The sequence below is a fragment of the Rhinopithecus roxellana genome, chromosome 4, assembly GCF_007565055.1.
Source record: "Rhinopithecus roxellana isolate Shanxi Qingling chromosome 4, ASM756505v1, whole genome shotgun sequence".
NCBI lineage: Eukaryota > Metazoa > Chordata > Mammalia > Primates > Cercopithecidae > Rhinopithecus > Rhinopithecus roxellana.
In genome coordinates this window covers 126,345,894-126,361,901 of record NC_044552.1, presented here as the reverse complement: position 1 = coordinate 126,361,901, position 16,008 = coordinate 126,345,894, and the positions used below count along the sequence as shown (strand labels likewise).

Genomic DNA, 16,008 nt, shown 5'->3' with positions numbered 1-16,008 from the left:
ATGCTTAAGTAAGTGCCTTAGATTGTACATTGGTGGAACCAGGATTCAGCTCAGGCCTGTAAGGCACTTAAGTCCCTGCTCTTAACTGCCCGCCTTGTGTTTTGTTTGTTGTTGTTTTTTTTTTTTTTTTAACTGTTTTTTGTCAGGACAGAGTGTGAAAATGATTCTCCTTAGAGGAGCCAGTGGGGCAAGTATTTGGATATTTAGCTGATATGTGAAATAATGTGCTAATAGTGTAGGATGCACCTCAATAAAGTACTTACAGTAGAGAACAGTATCATCGTATGGGACTCTACCCTTCTGCTTGCTGAGGAGTTGCATAATAGTAAAGAGCTGTATATATACATGTGCACGTGTCTAACCATGACAGAATATATATACACATTATGTGATAAGCCACACTTTATTAAAGTTTTGTCACTGGAAACTTAGTATGTGAGAAATTAGAAGTCTGTAAGCCTAGTGAGAACCAACTTTTTCCATAGATGTTTAATTAGCACTGGTGAGTTTTTTAAAGTTCATATACAGTTTTAGAAGTTAACAATTTTGTATCTGTACATAACAGAACAAATACGGAAGAGAAAAAGCAACATTTCTAACATGATGCACATCACATATGTCACTTGTGTTCTTTGAAATGACGCAGGAGTCGTTCCAACTCCTCAAAAAGATGATTACTTGTGAATTTTACTCTAATTCTTATTCAAAGAGCTTGTTAATGGGAGTAGATAAAATAGTGAAATACTTGATCCATGTTCTATAGGTTGGCTTTTGTGGTTAAAGCCATCAGATTATTTTACAAAGCTCTGTGACCTTGAGCCAATACTTAACTTCTTTGTGCCAGTGTCCTCATTTATAAAATAATTGGTGACAGTAGTATCTGCTTAAAAAGAATAGTGTGGTAAGTAAAGAAGTTAATTTTGGAACAGTGCCTGACACATAGTAAGCACACAATCCATGTTAGCTCTGAGTACAGACAGCAGGCAGTAGCATCTTGCTAGAAGATGGTACTCTCAGATCAAGTTCATTGTCATGGGTTAGGAATAAGGAAATTCTTCAATGTGCAAGGGTACTATTCACCCATATAATGCAGTGATTAAGAGACAGCCACAGTTCCTGGTGTAATTCTATCAGGAACCGATTGAATGACACTAAACAACATTCCTTTTTAAGCCCCAAAGGAACTACTTCTTAGGATTGTGAGAATTAAATAGGTAATATAAACATTTGGTCTGGGTAATGCACTTAACCCGAGGTCAGTTTTGTTATTATCATCCTCATTTTACAGATGAAACAGAATCTCGGAGCCTGTGCTTGCTCATTATTGAGTAGAGGATGAAGCAGCAGAGCAGGATCAGAATGACGCTCCCTGATGTCCCCCTCCATGCATGTCCGGTCACCTGAGCTCCTTTTGCATTTTGTGACTTTTCATTTTATCATCACCTCCCACTTCAGGAGCCAGGGGCTTTCCTCTCTACCCCAGAGTGGGTGTGAAGATGGGAGGTTTCCTGACCCTTTTGACTCTTCTCAGGGTTCAAAGAAAGGGGGTTAACATAAAATCGATAGCTGATAGGCTGCCCTTGGTGGATCATTAGTAGATCACTGCTGTGAGGGCTGTGAATGTTTTTCCCTGCTTAGGTTGAGGTTTTGAAATTGAAATTACTCTGTGGTCCTAGCAATCTATTTTAAAAAAACAGAAAAAAAAAAAAGATATTTAAATGGTAAGTCTCGTTCTGGCCGGCAGTCTTACCTCTCTCTTGAGCTTTCCAAGTTTACATATGGTGATTTCGAGAGATACTCTTTTATGTATTCAACAACTAGGTGAAGATGCTGCCGTCCTAGGGCTTAGGATATAAATTGTCTACACTGTAACTGTAATTAGTGCTAAATTGGGGACCCAGACCATCTAAGAATCCTGCGAGTCTTCCCATTGTTGGAGGCGGATGAGGTAAAGAAGAGAACCTGTCACTTTCTTCATATCCAGTAAAATTTCAATTTTAATATATATACAGTTATTTAATAATTATAAGGCCAAGTGTTTAACAGTGAATGAAATGCTGGTCATGATATTCTAGGAATAGCTGCATACGGTTTATTTAAAGAAACTAAAAAGTTGTCTTTGAATTTTTTTTTTTTTTTTAACTGTCACAAAGCTTAAGTAGATAAATTTGCAACAAAAACACACAATATAAGGAACAAATAATAGAGTGGAGTCAAAGATGGTGAAGACCTGAGGTTGGGTTAATAAATTTATCTTGTCAGAAACAGAGTCAGGAACAGCAGGAGGAGCTGGTTGTGTTTTTTATCTTTTAGGAGAGTGAATTTTTAATCATTTCTGGGTGGAGGGGCATGATTCGTTAAAGATGATAAAGTTGGTTTTAAACATGTTTATTGTGAGGTGACCCTAAGGCATCTGAGTAGAAATGTTTAGTGAACATTTATATTTTCCTTGAGGTCAAGGTGAGTGTTAGGTCTGACACCTCTTATTAGGGAGCCACAAGGGACCCAGACTTCACTTTCTCAGGCCTTTAGCAGTTTCACTGTGGGCAGGGATCCCACACCCACCAATCAGATGCTGCCATCCGGCTTTCCATCTTGAGAAATGAGATGAAGGCAGGTCAGACCTTGGGACTGCAGCCTCCATGGAACTGAGGGCTAGACCAGGGTCTGGAAAGGGCAGGGGGGCTGAGAGCAGTGGTGTGAGGGCCACGTGCCCAGCAGCAGCCTCCTCCTGTGCAAATCGTTTTGAGGGAGTGTGTTGCTTGTACCCTGCTCCCTACCCAAGCCTGATTTTTCTGGCCTTCCTGTTGAGCTGTAAAGTGCCCTTCCAGTGAGTGTTTTCTGCTCAAGTTAGGCAGAATTGGTTTTGGTCACCTGCATTCATGAACTCTGAATTAGGATCCCATGAAACATATAAAGGGCTGGTGTTCAAAAGAGACATCATATTTGGGAATGGATTTTCCTTCGCATTATTACTAAATGAATAAAATGAAGTACTACCATCTCCCCATGCTCAAGGTGATGCGTGAAATAGTGTGTTCATTTTGCTGAGCTACTTCATTGCCATGTGACCTTGGGCAAGTAACATCTCTGCTTGGATGTCTAATAAACAAATTCCACAGTTTCTGATGTTACCCCCAAATATCCTTCTCCTTAGTCATTCCATCTCAGGAAAAATTTTTTAAAAAAAGCACCTCTGTTACCACCCAGTTCCTCAAGCCAAAAACCAAATGGCCATTCCTGAACTCTTCCTTTCCATTGCTTCCCATCTCCCATCCATCCACAGGTCTTCTTGGGATGACAAAGGATACCATGACTGTCCTCTTCATTTTTGCCCCATCTCAACCACACAAATTCAAGTTACGTCATATATTTACTTGTTGAACAACTTTTCTGTCTTCAATTTAGTCCCACTGCAATCTTCTCTGCTTTCAAAATCCTCTCTCCAAAAAGAGAAAAATAACTTTTAAGTAACTTTTCTTGCTCCAGTTCCGTTCCTTGAAATCTCTGCCTTTAATATCTTCTCTCCCAAAGGCATCCTGAGTAATTCTTAAAACTGTAAATCAAACCTTGTCATTCCCTTATTTGAAGATGTTCCATCACCTTCAGATACAACGTTTGCTAAAAATATAAAGTCCTGACTGGCCTGCTAGGCGCCACATAATATTTGCCTGCCTGCTTCTCCTAGTTCATCTCATCCCCATCGCACTCTAGCCAACCTGGTCTCTCTTTCCCTGAAACAAGTCAAGCTTTTCCTGTTGGCACTGCTCCTCCCATCCCCTGGAACATTCTTCCCCACATTGTTTCCCTACAGGTCCTTCTTCCTGACCATTACAGCTCTGCTCGGGTGCTTTGCTCCAAGGAGGACCTTCCTCACCACTCCATCATAGCATCCTCACACCCTCTTTTATATCATGGTATTTCTTTTTCATGGCATGTATCACCATATGAAGTTATCTAATTTATGTGTATAATTGTATATTGCTGATCTCTCCCTGGAATATCAACTCCATGAAACCAGAGAGCTGGTTTCTTGTCTTTTTATTGTCCACTGAGTTTCCAGTGCCTGGAAAGGTAATTAGCACGTAATAGATACATGATAAGTGCTTGGTGAATAAATGAATGAAATAAAGACTGAAGTTACTTAACTGTTATAAGCTTTAATTTGTTGTATGAAATGCCTTTTTCTAGGATGTTGGCAAGATAAAGTAAAATATTGCATGTAAAGCACTTAGCACAGTGCTTGATGTATCATAAGTGCTCCATAAATGTCACTGGTTTTTGTTGATGTTAAGCTGACATTATATAAATTTATGTCAGCACATGATCACATGTTATTTGCTTTCTTCTTTTGCATAGATACCAGTGTAGATGAGCAGTATTTAAAGAAACTAAAGTTAGAATTTTTGCTTATGAGGTATCTGTGATAAATCTTATAGGCCATTATCAGAATCACCTGGCTGGCAGCCCTTTTAAACTCATCCCTCCTTTTCCTAGGAGGGTGTCTCAGATCCTCTTGGTGCAGGGTAGCTAGGCACTGTTTAAAAATTTTCGCTGGGTGATTATCAACATTCTCACTGTCTTCTACATTGAAGAAAAGGACATAGAAGATTCTGATGTAATTTACCTAAGGCCCAAACCATTTCCAGATTTAAGAATGCTTCCCAAAAGCAGAGAGGCACTATAGGCAGTTATTTGGAGAGGCCCATGTATATTGGGGTCTGAGAGACAGCAGTTGCCCAGTTGTTTCAGAGACTGGAATGCTGAGGCCCTGGGCACAGGAATATACTAACTAATGGTGAGTTAACAATGAGTGACCTCGATTTCCTTTCAGGAATCATCACCAAATAAGACCTGAGAGACCAACTGGTAGTCACAAATGGACGGAAAATGAGCTCGATGCATCATTATCCAAGTTGGCCTCTGGTCCTTTTTCGTATTAGGAACAAGATTAGCTACAAATTGATCCATGTATTTTCTAGAACATCAGGCATAGGTCCAGACCTGAACACAGGAACAGCCCATGAGGAAACCTCCTTCCTTTGGAGTGTAGTAACTATTAAAAAAGGAAATTAAATAGCGTGTGACTGCCCTGGGCCTGGAGGATCCCCTTAGGAAGCTGAAGCAAATCTGCTCCATTAACCAATTAATCAGTCTCTCTCCCACCTCTGTCCTGAATGATGTCTTAAGCTTTCTTTCTTGGGGCTGATTGTTTCCAGAGATATGCACAGAGGGAGTCCTTCAGTGACCCTTGCTCAGTTCTGAAGATTGCAACAGATTCTTTCTTAAAGTCTAGTGTAAAAACCATTTCCTATTTGTATATATTTGTTATGTTTTAAAGATAAAATATGCTGTATGTATGATTATAAAATATAACAATTTAACATATTCAGTTAAATGTTAGAATTTTATATTCTGTAGCCTGTCATTTTAATTGGAAGAAGTATGGCCTAATGGAAATGTTCAATGTTCTTTTTCTTTTCTTTTCTTTTAATCTGTTAGTGCTGCCAACTGTCCCTATTCAGAAATCAATTTGAATAAAGACCGTATTTTTCCAGACCGCTTAAGTGGTGAGATGCCTCCGGCTAGTCCATCATTTCCAAGAAATAAAAGGACAGACGCAAATGAAAGCTCTTCATCCCCTGAAATCAGGTAATCAAAGAGCTAATATTAGCATTGTTTAGAAGTACTCTAATTGAAAGAGATTTTTTATCTTTTAGATATTTTATTTCCTATAGCAATGTTTTCTTGGAGATTGTTGAAAATATACCTGACTGGCTAGGTGCAGTGGCTCACGCCTGTAATCCCAGCACTTTGGGAGGCCAAGGCAGGCGGATCACCAGATCAGGAGATCGAGACCATCCTGGCTAACACGGTGAAACCCCGTCTCTACTAAAAATGCAAAATATTAGCCGGGTGTGGTGGCGGGCACCTGTAGTCCCAGCTACTCCAGAGGCTGAGGCAGGAGAATGGCGTGAACCCAGGAGGTGGAGCTTGCAGTGAGCAGAGATCACACCACCGCCCTCCAGCCTGGGCGACAGAGGGAGACTGTCTCAAAAAAACAAACAAAAAAGAACAGATTCTGTGGCTTCTTCATAATCAAGACAGTGTATTTCTGAGTACATCACTACTTAAGGTGCCATGGCCACTTCTGGTATGAAAAGACGGGGTCATCAAACAGAAAGTATCCCTGCGCAGTAGGCGATTGCTTAGTGGACACTTACAGGAGTAATGAAGACCTGCCTTCATCACAGAGAGAGGGTGAGTCCTGGGTTTACGAGGAGCTGTTTTTGAATGTAGCCTGCAGCATGTAAGCTGCAAGATTGGAGAGCTTCAAGTTCTGTTGGAACAGCTGGTTTCATTTTTAAGTTTGTCTCTAGTTCCTTGATACAGTGTCTCATTTAGAGTGTCTGATCATTTACTCACTCAGGAGGACCAGTCATTCCTGTAATAGGCAAGTCAAGTCCTATCCACTCCCCGAATTGTCTCGTATATCAAAGGGAGGAAAGCCTCTATCTTGACTAATTTACAGTACTATTTTGAAGGTGAAATAGCATTGACATAAATCATGAAGCATTAAAGCAAAGTATTGGCCAGGCACCTATGGCTCACGCCTGTAATCCCAGCACTTTGGGAGGCTGAGGTGGGAGGATCACTTGAGCCCAGGAGTTCAAGACCAGCCTGGGTAACATAGTGAGACCCTATCTCTATAAAAAATTTTAAAAGTCATCCAGGTGGCCCTTCTATTTGTGAGACTGAGGTAGGAGGATTGCTTGAGCCCAGGAGTTCGGGGCTGCAGTCAGCTGTGATTATGCCACTGCACTCCAGCCTGGGCAACAGAACAAGACAGTGTTTCAAAAAAAAAGGCAAGATATTAATGGTTTCATGACCCCAAAAGTAGTGCTGCCTGGAAGATTTTTTGTATTCCGCCTTCCTTTGTCTGTCCTGTGGCTTACAAAATAATAGTGGCCAGTGATTGCCATAGTTGCTTCTTTGCCACTATCACCGTCTAACATAGTGTGAGGATCCCTTTAGAATTCCCAGTTTGTTATCAGTCTTTCTTTCTGTACCACCATTTTTGGTCATGATCAGAGATCTGATTAATTAGCAATGAACCAGTGAACAATAGCGGGTTCCTGGTTATGTACCCTGGAAGTGGTGTAAGGTGTTACCACCAACTTCTTCTTTTTTTTTTTTTTTTTTTTTTAATACTTTAAGTTCTATGGTACATGTGCAAAACGTGCAGGTTTGTTACATATGTATACTTGTGCCATGTTGGTGTGCTGCACCCATCAACTCGTCATTTACATCAGGTATAACTCTCAGTGCCATCCCTCCCCACTCCCCTCTCCCCATAATAGGCCCTGGTGTGTGATTTTCCCCTTCCAGAGTCCGAGTGATCTCATTGTTCAGTTCCCACCTATGAGTTTTTCTGTTCTTGCGATAGTTTGCTGAGAACGATGGTTTCCAGCTGCATCCATGTCCCTACAAAGGACACGAACTCATCCTTTTTTATGGCTGCATAGTATTCCATGGTGTATATGTGCCACATTTTCTTAATCCAGTCCATCACTGATGGACATTTGGGTTGATTCCAAGCCTTTGCTATTGTACCACCGACTTCTTAACATGAGGCAAAGAATCAAACCATCTATCTCCTTTCCTGGGTGTTTATAATTCAGTCGAAGAGAAAAAAATAGCTTTTTGACACATTTTTAAAATACAAAATTGCATGTGAAAATACCAAATACACAACAATATGAATATACATAATGCCATTAAATGGTAAATTTTATGTTATGTGTATTTTGCTACTATTAAAAAATGCAAAAATGAATAAAAAAAACTGCCAAATTGTGAGACTGGTTTATTGGGAATCTGCTGATGCTACCCTTTGCCCCGTAACAAAAAAGATACCCTTTCTCTAATCTGTTTTCTCTAAGGGCAAATTCCTGCGTCATCTCTGATCTTTCTGAAAAGGAGGATTCTAATCACTGGGCTTCCTAAGCAGCTGCTTCCTTCACTCCCTGGTACTTGACAGATTTCTCCATCCACTGACCTGCCCTGTAGGCCACCACCACGTTTCCATTCTTTCTAAACACGCAGCCTCCCTTTATTGTTCTTTTCAGAAATTAAAATCTTCATGCTTTTTAAAATATTTTTATTTTGAATTATCCAAATTATACATTAATACCTGCTTGTTTTTAAGTTTAGAGTGAACTGCTGTTATCTCTATTAATATTTTAATGTTTTGTCCTTATGTGTTTCCAGGAAGGCATTTTTGCCTATGTGAATTCACAAACATGCATGCATATACCTCAGTTTCATATAGTAGAATGTTCTGATTTAAATTACTTAAATTGTACAAGATGTGTTCCCTTGAAAGGTCATAAAATGTATACACAGAACTATGTTTGCATATTTACTCTTTTTTTTTTTTTTTTTTGAGATGGCGTCTCGCTCTGTCACCCAGGCTGGAGTGCAGTGGTGCAATCTTGGCTCACTGCAAACTCCCCCTCCTGAGTTAAAGTGATTCTCCTGCCTCAGCCTCCCGAGTAGCTGGTACTACAGGCATGTGCTACCACAGCTGGCTATTTTGTGTGTGTGTGTGTGTGTGTGTGTGTGTGTGTGTGTGTGTGTGTGTGTGTGTTTTAGTAGAGACAGGGTTTCGCTGTGTTAGCCGGGATGGCCTCGATCAAAAAGATCAAAAAAGATCAAAAAGGGATCAAAGAGCCCTTCTCCCTTCCTGTTGGTCTCTTATAAACCTTGACTTTGAGTGTAACGCAAGGCTTGAAACATATCTTTAAGAGGTAAAGAAATACCCTTCCACTCATTTCCCAGTGGATTTCCTTCTTTTCAGGAAAATCCTGAGCATGCCACGTTACTAGTAATCTTCTGTTTTGAATTGGGTGTATGCATGTGTCTTAATCATTTCAAAGTGTTTCCTTTGGTTATTGTGAGAATGATCAGAGGTGTCCATGTCTATCTAACCTTTGAGAAGATACTGGCAGAGCAGCAGTGACCTTCCTCTGGCCTGAAATCAGCCAGGAGTGAGAAGCAGTGGTAGGACTCAGGTTGTCCTAGTGTCATGACTATACCTCTCCCTAGATACCCTGGAGTCTTTTTCTTAAGGGTTCAGAGGTGAGTGCTCTGTAGAGGTGTTCATCGGCTTGAACTGCATCTTCTTGACTCACTTTCTGTACCAGCTTTGGCCAAAACTACAGTTTTAATATGTAGGAAATGTAAAAGAGCTACAGCTTAGACTTTCCAAGTATTTATTTAGAGTTTTATATTTTCTCTTTCTTCTTCCCACTTAACCAAGATGCAGTAAGTCAGTTCCACCTTGGATAAATCAGCAGTATACAAAGAGGTTGCCAACCTTTTTCTGTTTAGTACTGTCTTGATTATAGTTTAAGGTACATAAACCAATGAGAGACCCTAAAACTTTGGAGGTAGAAAGTTGATGCAACTAAACTCTCTTAGGGGTTTTTTTCCTCCCATGCAACTTTAACACTTGGCTTTTTGCCATTGTTCTGCATGCAAGGTCATCTAAGCTCTTAGTGTAGCTCTGAAGATTAGTTCTGTCTCTGATGCAGACCCAAGGAAGAAATGAGTAAGCAGTTGAAGCCCAGCACAGCAAGAGCACACCATGTTGTTTTCTGTTCCTCCAGAAAAGAGCAGCAGAATGTGGTGATTAGGAACATGGGGCACTGCTTGAATTTAAATCTCGGCTTCCCTACTTGCTAGGTTTATGATCTTTGATGAATTACTCAATAACTCTTTGCTTTGAATCTCATAATTTATGAGGATTACACAAGATGAAAAATGCAAATATGAAGCTCTTAGAATAATGATTAACAAGTCATAAGCCCTCAATGAATGTTTTTTTTGTTTGTTTGTTTGTCAATTTTTTGAGATGGGGTCTTGGTCTGTCACCCAGGCTGGAGTGCAGTGGCGGGATCTCGGCTCACTGCAAGCTCCGCCTCCCAGGTTCAAGGGATTCGCCTGGCTCAGCCTCCCGAGTGGCTGGGATTACAGGCGCATGCCACCACACCCGGCTAATTTTTTGTATTTTTAGTGGAGATGGAGTTTCACTGTGTTAACCAGGATGGTCTCAATCTCCTGACCTCGTGATCTGCCTCGGCCTCCCAAAGTGCTGGGATTACAGGCGTGAGCTGCTGTGCCAGGCCAAATGTTAGTTTTTATTGGAAGAGGAGTAGATTACTTTGTTTCATTATATGTCTTTATTCCTTAGGAGCAAATCAATGACTGGACCATTTGTTTACTTTTTTTTTTTTTTTTTTTTTGCTGGGGGGAAGATTTTATTTTATTTATTATTTATTTATTTATTTTTATTTTACTTTAAGTTGTAGGAACCATGTGCAGGTTATACAGGTGTACATGTGCCATGGTAGTTTGCTGCATCCATCAACCCATCTCCTAAGTTTTAAGCCGCACATGCATTAACTGTTTGTGCTAATGCTCCCCTTTTTAATAATCACCATTCTAACTGGCGTGAGATGGTATCTCATTGTGGTTTTGATTTGCATTTATCTAATGACCCGTGATGATGAGCTTTTTTTCACATGGTCGTTGGCCACAAAATGTCTTCTTTTGAGAAGTGTCTCTTCATATCCTTCACCCACTTTTTGATGGGGTTGTTTGATTTTTCTTGTACATTTGTTTAAGTTCCTTATAGATTATGGATCTTAGACCTTTGTCAGATGGGTGGCTTGCAACAATTTTCTCCCATTCTGTAGGTTGCCTTCTCACTCTGATGGTAGTTTCTTTTGCTGTGCAGAAGCTCTTTAGTTTGATTAGATCCCATTTGTCCATGTTGGCTTTTGTTGCTGTTGCTTTTTGGGTTTTAGTCATGAAGTCTTTGTCCATGCCTATGTCCTCAATGGTACTGCCTAGGTTTTCTTCTAGGGTTTTGGGTTTACATGTAAGTTTTTAATCCATCTTAGTTTAATTTTTGTATAAGGTGTAAGGAAGGGGTCCAGTTTCTGTTTTCTGCATATGGCTAGCCAGTTTTCCCAACACCATTATTAAATAGAGAATCCTTTCCCGCTTGCTTGTTTTTGTCAGGTTTGTCGAAGATTAGATAGTTGTACATGTGTGGTGTTATTTCTGAGGTCTCTGTTCTCTTCCATTGGTTTATATGTCTGTTTTGGCACCAGTAGCATGAGGTTTTGGTTACTGTAGCCTTGTAACATTAATATAGCTTGAAGTCAGGTAGTGTGATGCCTCCAGCTTGGTTCATTTTGCTTAGGATTGTCTTGACTATATGGACTCTTCTTTCGTTCCATATGAAGTTTAAAGTAGTTTATTTCTAATTCTGTGAAGAAAGTCACTGGTGGCCTGATGGGAATAGCATTGAATCTATAAATTACTTTGGGCAGTATGGCCATTTCAGGATATTGATTCTTCCTATCCATGAGCATAGGATGTTTTCCATTTGTGTCCTCACTTATTTCCTTGAGCAGTGGTTTGTAGTTCGCCTTGAAGAGGTCCTTCACATCACTTGTAAGTTGGGTTCCTAGGTATTTTATTCTCTTTGTAGCAATTGTGAATGGGAATTCACTCATAATTTGGCTCTCTGTTTGTCTATTATTGGTGTATAGGAATACCTGTGATTTTTGCACATTGATTTTGTATCCTGAGACTTTGCTGAAGTTGCTTATCAGCTTAAGGAGATTTTAGACTGAGACGATGGGGTTTTCTAAGTATACGATCATGTCGTCTACAAACAGAGACAATTTGACTTCCTCTCTTCCTATTTGAATACCCTTTATTTCTTTATCTTGCCTGATTGCCCTAGCCAGAACTTCCAATACTATGTTGAATAGGAGTGGTGAGAGAGGGCAGCCCTGTCTTGTGCCAGTTTTCAAAGGGAATGCTTCTAGCTTTTGCCCATTTACTATGATATTGGCTTTGTCATAAATAACTCTTATTATTTTGAGTTTGTCATAAATAACTCTTACTATTTTGATATATGTTGCATCAATACCTAGTTTTCTTTGCTGTTCTTTTTTTTTTTTTTTTTTTTTTTTTTGAGATGGAGTCTCGCTCTTTTGCCCAAGCCGGAGCTGGAGTGCAGTGGCACTATCTCGGCTCACTGCAAGCTCCGCCTCCCAGATTCATGCCATTCTCCTGCCTCAGCCTCCTGGGTAGTTGGGACTACAGGCACCTGCCACTGCGCCCAGCTAATTTTTTTGTGTGTGTTTTTAGTAGAGACAGGGTTTCGCTGTGTTAGCTAGGATGGTCTGAATCTCCTGACCTCGTGATCCGCCCACATCGGCCTCCCAAAGGGCTGGGATTACAGATGTGAGCCACCGCGCCCAGCCTCTTTGCTATTCTTAAGTTAAACTTTGAATAGATTGCTCAAGCAGGATGATTCCCATAATACCACATTACTCACCTGGACGTAATTTGCCACTTAGATTTTAACAAATTCTCTTTGCATTTTTTCTTAAGAATTTACTAAAATTTGGTTGCCAGACATTACGATTTTTTTTTTAATGCACTTTGCCACACAAGACACAGTTTGCATCCCTGGAAGCAAACTCTGAGACAAGGATTTAATTGCAAGTGGTTTACTTGGGAGGTCAAGAAAATATCAGTAGGCAAGTGAGGAAGTGATACAGGGAAGGGCAGGCAGCCAGAAAAAGCTTTGTTGTCATGCTGATTACCACCATGGACAGCAGGAACACAGACCTGCTGGGAAAACTCTGGGATTTCTTGTAAATACACATCTCAGTGTTAGCCCACCATAGGGATGAAGGAGCTGAACTTTTGAAACACAAATTCCCTTGAACCACAGAGTGAGACTGTACATGTTAATTCCCCAGCACATCCTCCCTGCCAAGCAGCCAGAGCCCAGGGAAGTCCTGCAGGAAATCAGTGCAGGCGAGACAGGTGGATCAGGCTGGTGTGTGCTGAAGTGAAGTTGGGAGCTGTGGCACCAACCCGTTACCTATTCCAGATGCCAGGCAGTCCCCAGAATGAGTGATGTGCTGGCATCGCTTCTGATTCAGAGCTTATATAATAGGACTAGCATAAATTAACTGTGTGAGGAATGAATGTCCTTTTCCTGTCATAACATTATTTTAAAGGTCACCTGCTCAGAATAGAGCCATGGGCAGCTAATGTTCCATCATACTCATTCCCAAATTTGGCTTCATACCAGATCCCCTGGGACTTCCTTAAAACTCAGATTTAAGGTCCTATCTCAGTCCACCACATTCTTCCAGGCTACAGCTTTGGAGTCCGGACTCAAATGTTTATGTGAGCATCTATCCCCCTGCTCAAAACGTTCAATGACTTCCCGTTACTCTTGGAATTAAGACCCTCATTCTCAGCATGGCCTACAAAGCCTTGTGTCATCTGGCACCTGCCTAACTCTCCTGCTTTGTCTCTGCAGGCTCTTTTTTCAACCTGTGCTTCAGCCACCCTGTCCTGAGATACCCCTTTTCCCTCTGTCTAGATCCTCTCTGTGCCATCTTTTAGCTATCTCTCATCTTTGGGGCATCAGATTCACTCTCCTTTCCTCAGTAAAGCTTTATCTGTTCATCCAGATTTTGGACCAAGTCCTTCATTACATGCTTTCTCATCACACGACCCAATGCCATTGACATTGTTGGGTAAACACTTCTGGGTACTTTGCTTGATGATATGCTCCATAAAGGTAGGGGCCGTGTCTTTTCTTCTTCTCCAAGTTGCCCTAACCTGAGCATACTCCCTTGCATGCAGTAGTGACCTCGAACCATCCATCCATCTTCTGTGGACAGCTATCAGTTATGTAGCCTAAGAGGCAATAGCTGTATAACCTTTCTGTTCAGTTAAAACTCCTACACTTTGAACTGTGAGATCACCACACCAGATATATAAGGAGTGATTATTAAATGATGAGATAAATTCCCCCAAAACACACCTGCACTCTCTCATTAATTAAGGTGGGATGTCCCAAACTGTTGTTGTTTAGTTTCCTGGCCCACACAGAAAATGATATCACAGAAATGACAATGTTTGTGTCAAACACCAAAGAAATGGATGAGCCTGCCTCCCAGTCACCAGAGAGGGGTGCAGAGGGCTGCAGGATCAATATCTCAGAACACTTGTACCTTAGGATTCAGGACATCCTCATCAAGAAGCTCTGCCTGATATTAAGATGGTCCCACCCTGAGTCCACCTGTAGGTATGCTGAATGCTTGGATCTCTTTTCCTACAGAGACTTGTCAGATGGGTGTGAGTAAAGGGAAGTCCCAGTAGCTCTAGATAGAAATGTGAGTACGTGGTCCTTACAGATAGAAATGTGAGTATGCAATCCTATCCCAGCGATCCATTTATTCATCGGAAGTATGAGGAGTGTCTTTCGTACCAGTGCTTGCTGTGAAAACATGCTTTTTTCGCTCTGGACGGTGAAAGCTCATCTCTGCCCTTACGCTGCTCCTAGAGGCAAAATGTTGAGGCATGGGCTCTACCAGTGAATGGAGTAGCTTTTCCTAGGGACTGATTACTTAAATCTCTGCATGTCTACAGCTGAGCAAAACAATATATGTGTTTCTCTATATGTCTTAATAAAACTGGGAGTCTCAAACTTTGATTTGCACCAGAATCATTTGAGATGCTTGTTAAAAATGTGGCTTTTGAGGCACTGCTCCCAGAGGTACTGATTCAGGAAATGGAATTCTTGTGTTCATAAAAATGAAGACAGTGGAATCTTCATTTTTAACAAGCTCTCCCAGGTGACCAATGCAAGTAGTCTATAAACCAGGCTTTGGGAATCTCTACTGAATGAAAATACCCTTTTCAGGGGTAATACTTCACAGTGTGTTATCAGTTGGGAAACATCGGGCATCCATCCCACATAGCCTTGTTCTCATGAAATCTGTTCTATGGCTGTTTGTAATTGTGTTCTAAATTAGGTACTATCTCTATTAAAAATCACTTAATGTTTTAAGCTCCCATGTTGTTTAAGCCTGCTAAACATCAACTACAGAAACCAATAAAGCATCTTTAAAATGCCTGCCAAATGCTTAGATTATCTTGCAAGGCAAATGCCCACTGCTTAGTAACTGATCCAATGGCAGAAATCAGTCTGTTCCGTTCATTATAGGCCATTAAAATGACTTCTCAAGTTGTAAGACCAGTGTTTCCACTACGAGAACTACATAGAACAGTTGCCGGAATTGCAGCCATCAATGTGGTTTATATTTTTAACACGAATCCAATTTTGCTAGTCACACCAAAAGCCAAGTCTGTACCCAGTTAAACAGATAGGAAAGCAAGCTAAGATAAAGTATGAAGCTATGAGCATATATAAATCTATTTACTTTGCAAAACTATCACATCAAGTAGAATAAAATCAATTTAGAGCCAACCGTTCTAAAAGATTACCAAAGTTAATTAGTAAACCTTGGGAAGTTGTTTTTTTGCCCCCTGAGGTCTTCTGGGCCGAGAGCTTGATGTTAAATATTCCTGGAAGTAATTTCAATGACTAGGCATGCTCTGGCTATTGTAAAACCTCTTCTCCCTTTTTGTTGATGGGTTCCAGGTATGAATTAGGAGCTCTGAAAGTGTTTTCCTATTCCAGCTCTTGAGAACCTGAGTTAAATCTGTGTAGTTGTTTATGTACCCCAAAGAGTAGCTCAGTGTTTAGTTAAATCACTCACAGTTCTGATGCCAGCCACTGTGATACCAAGGCAACCATTCAAAATGCAAGGATAAGATGAGTGTGTTATTGTTATATGCCTGTGAAGTTGTTGGAACAATATTGTAACAGGATCTTATTTTATCTCCTTGAATATCACCAATTTCTGACCCAGGAGACCCTTTTCTGTAGCGTAGAAAAGCAGTGACATCTGTTCTCTTTTCCACAACAACAACAATAAAGTAATAGAGTCTCACTCTTAAGTGACATCATCTTTATTTCCCAAACCTCACCTTATTGGTTAAGGCTTTTCATTTAAGAAGAGGATTAATTGCTGACTGAATTTTTCTGGAGGG

At 40.6% G+C, this 16,008-nt stretch overlaps 1 protein-coding gene across 8 annotated transcripts in view; it reads left to right on the top strand.

The window, feature by feature from the left end:
• Nucleotides 1–16,008, top strand: part of L3MBTL3 (L3MBTL histone methyl-lysine binding protein 3) — a 124,463-nt gene that overhangs the window by 80,772 nt on the left and 27,683 nt on the right. For all 8 annotated transcript variants that reach the window (XM_010354707.2, XM_010354709.2, XM_030929171.1 and 5 more), the window contains one exon: nucleotides 5,503–5,652. In XM_010354707.2, coding sequence (XP_010353009.2) covers nucleotides 5,503–5,652 — 150 coding nt within the window. The remainder of the gene's footprint in view (nucleotides 1–5,502; nucleotides 5,653–16,008) is intronic.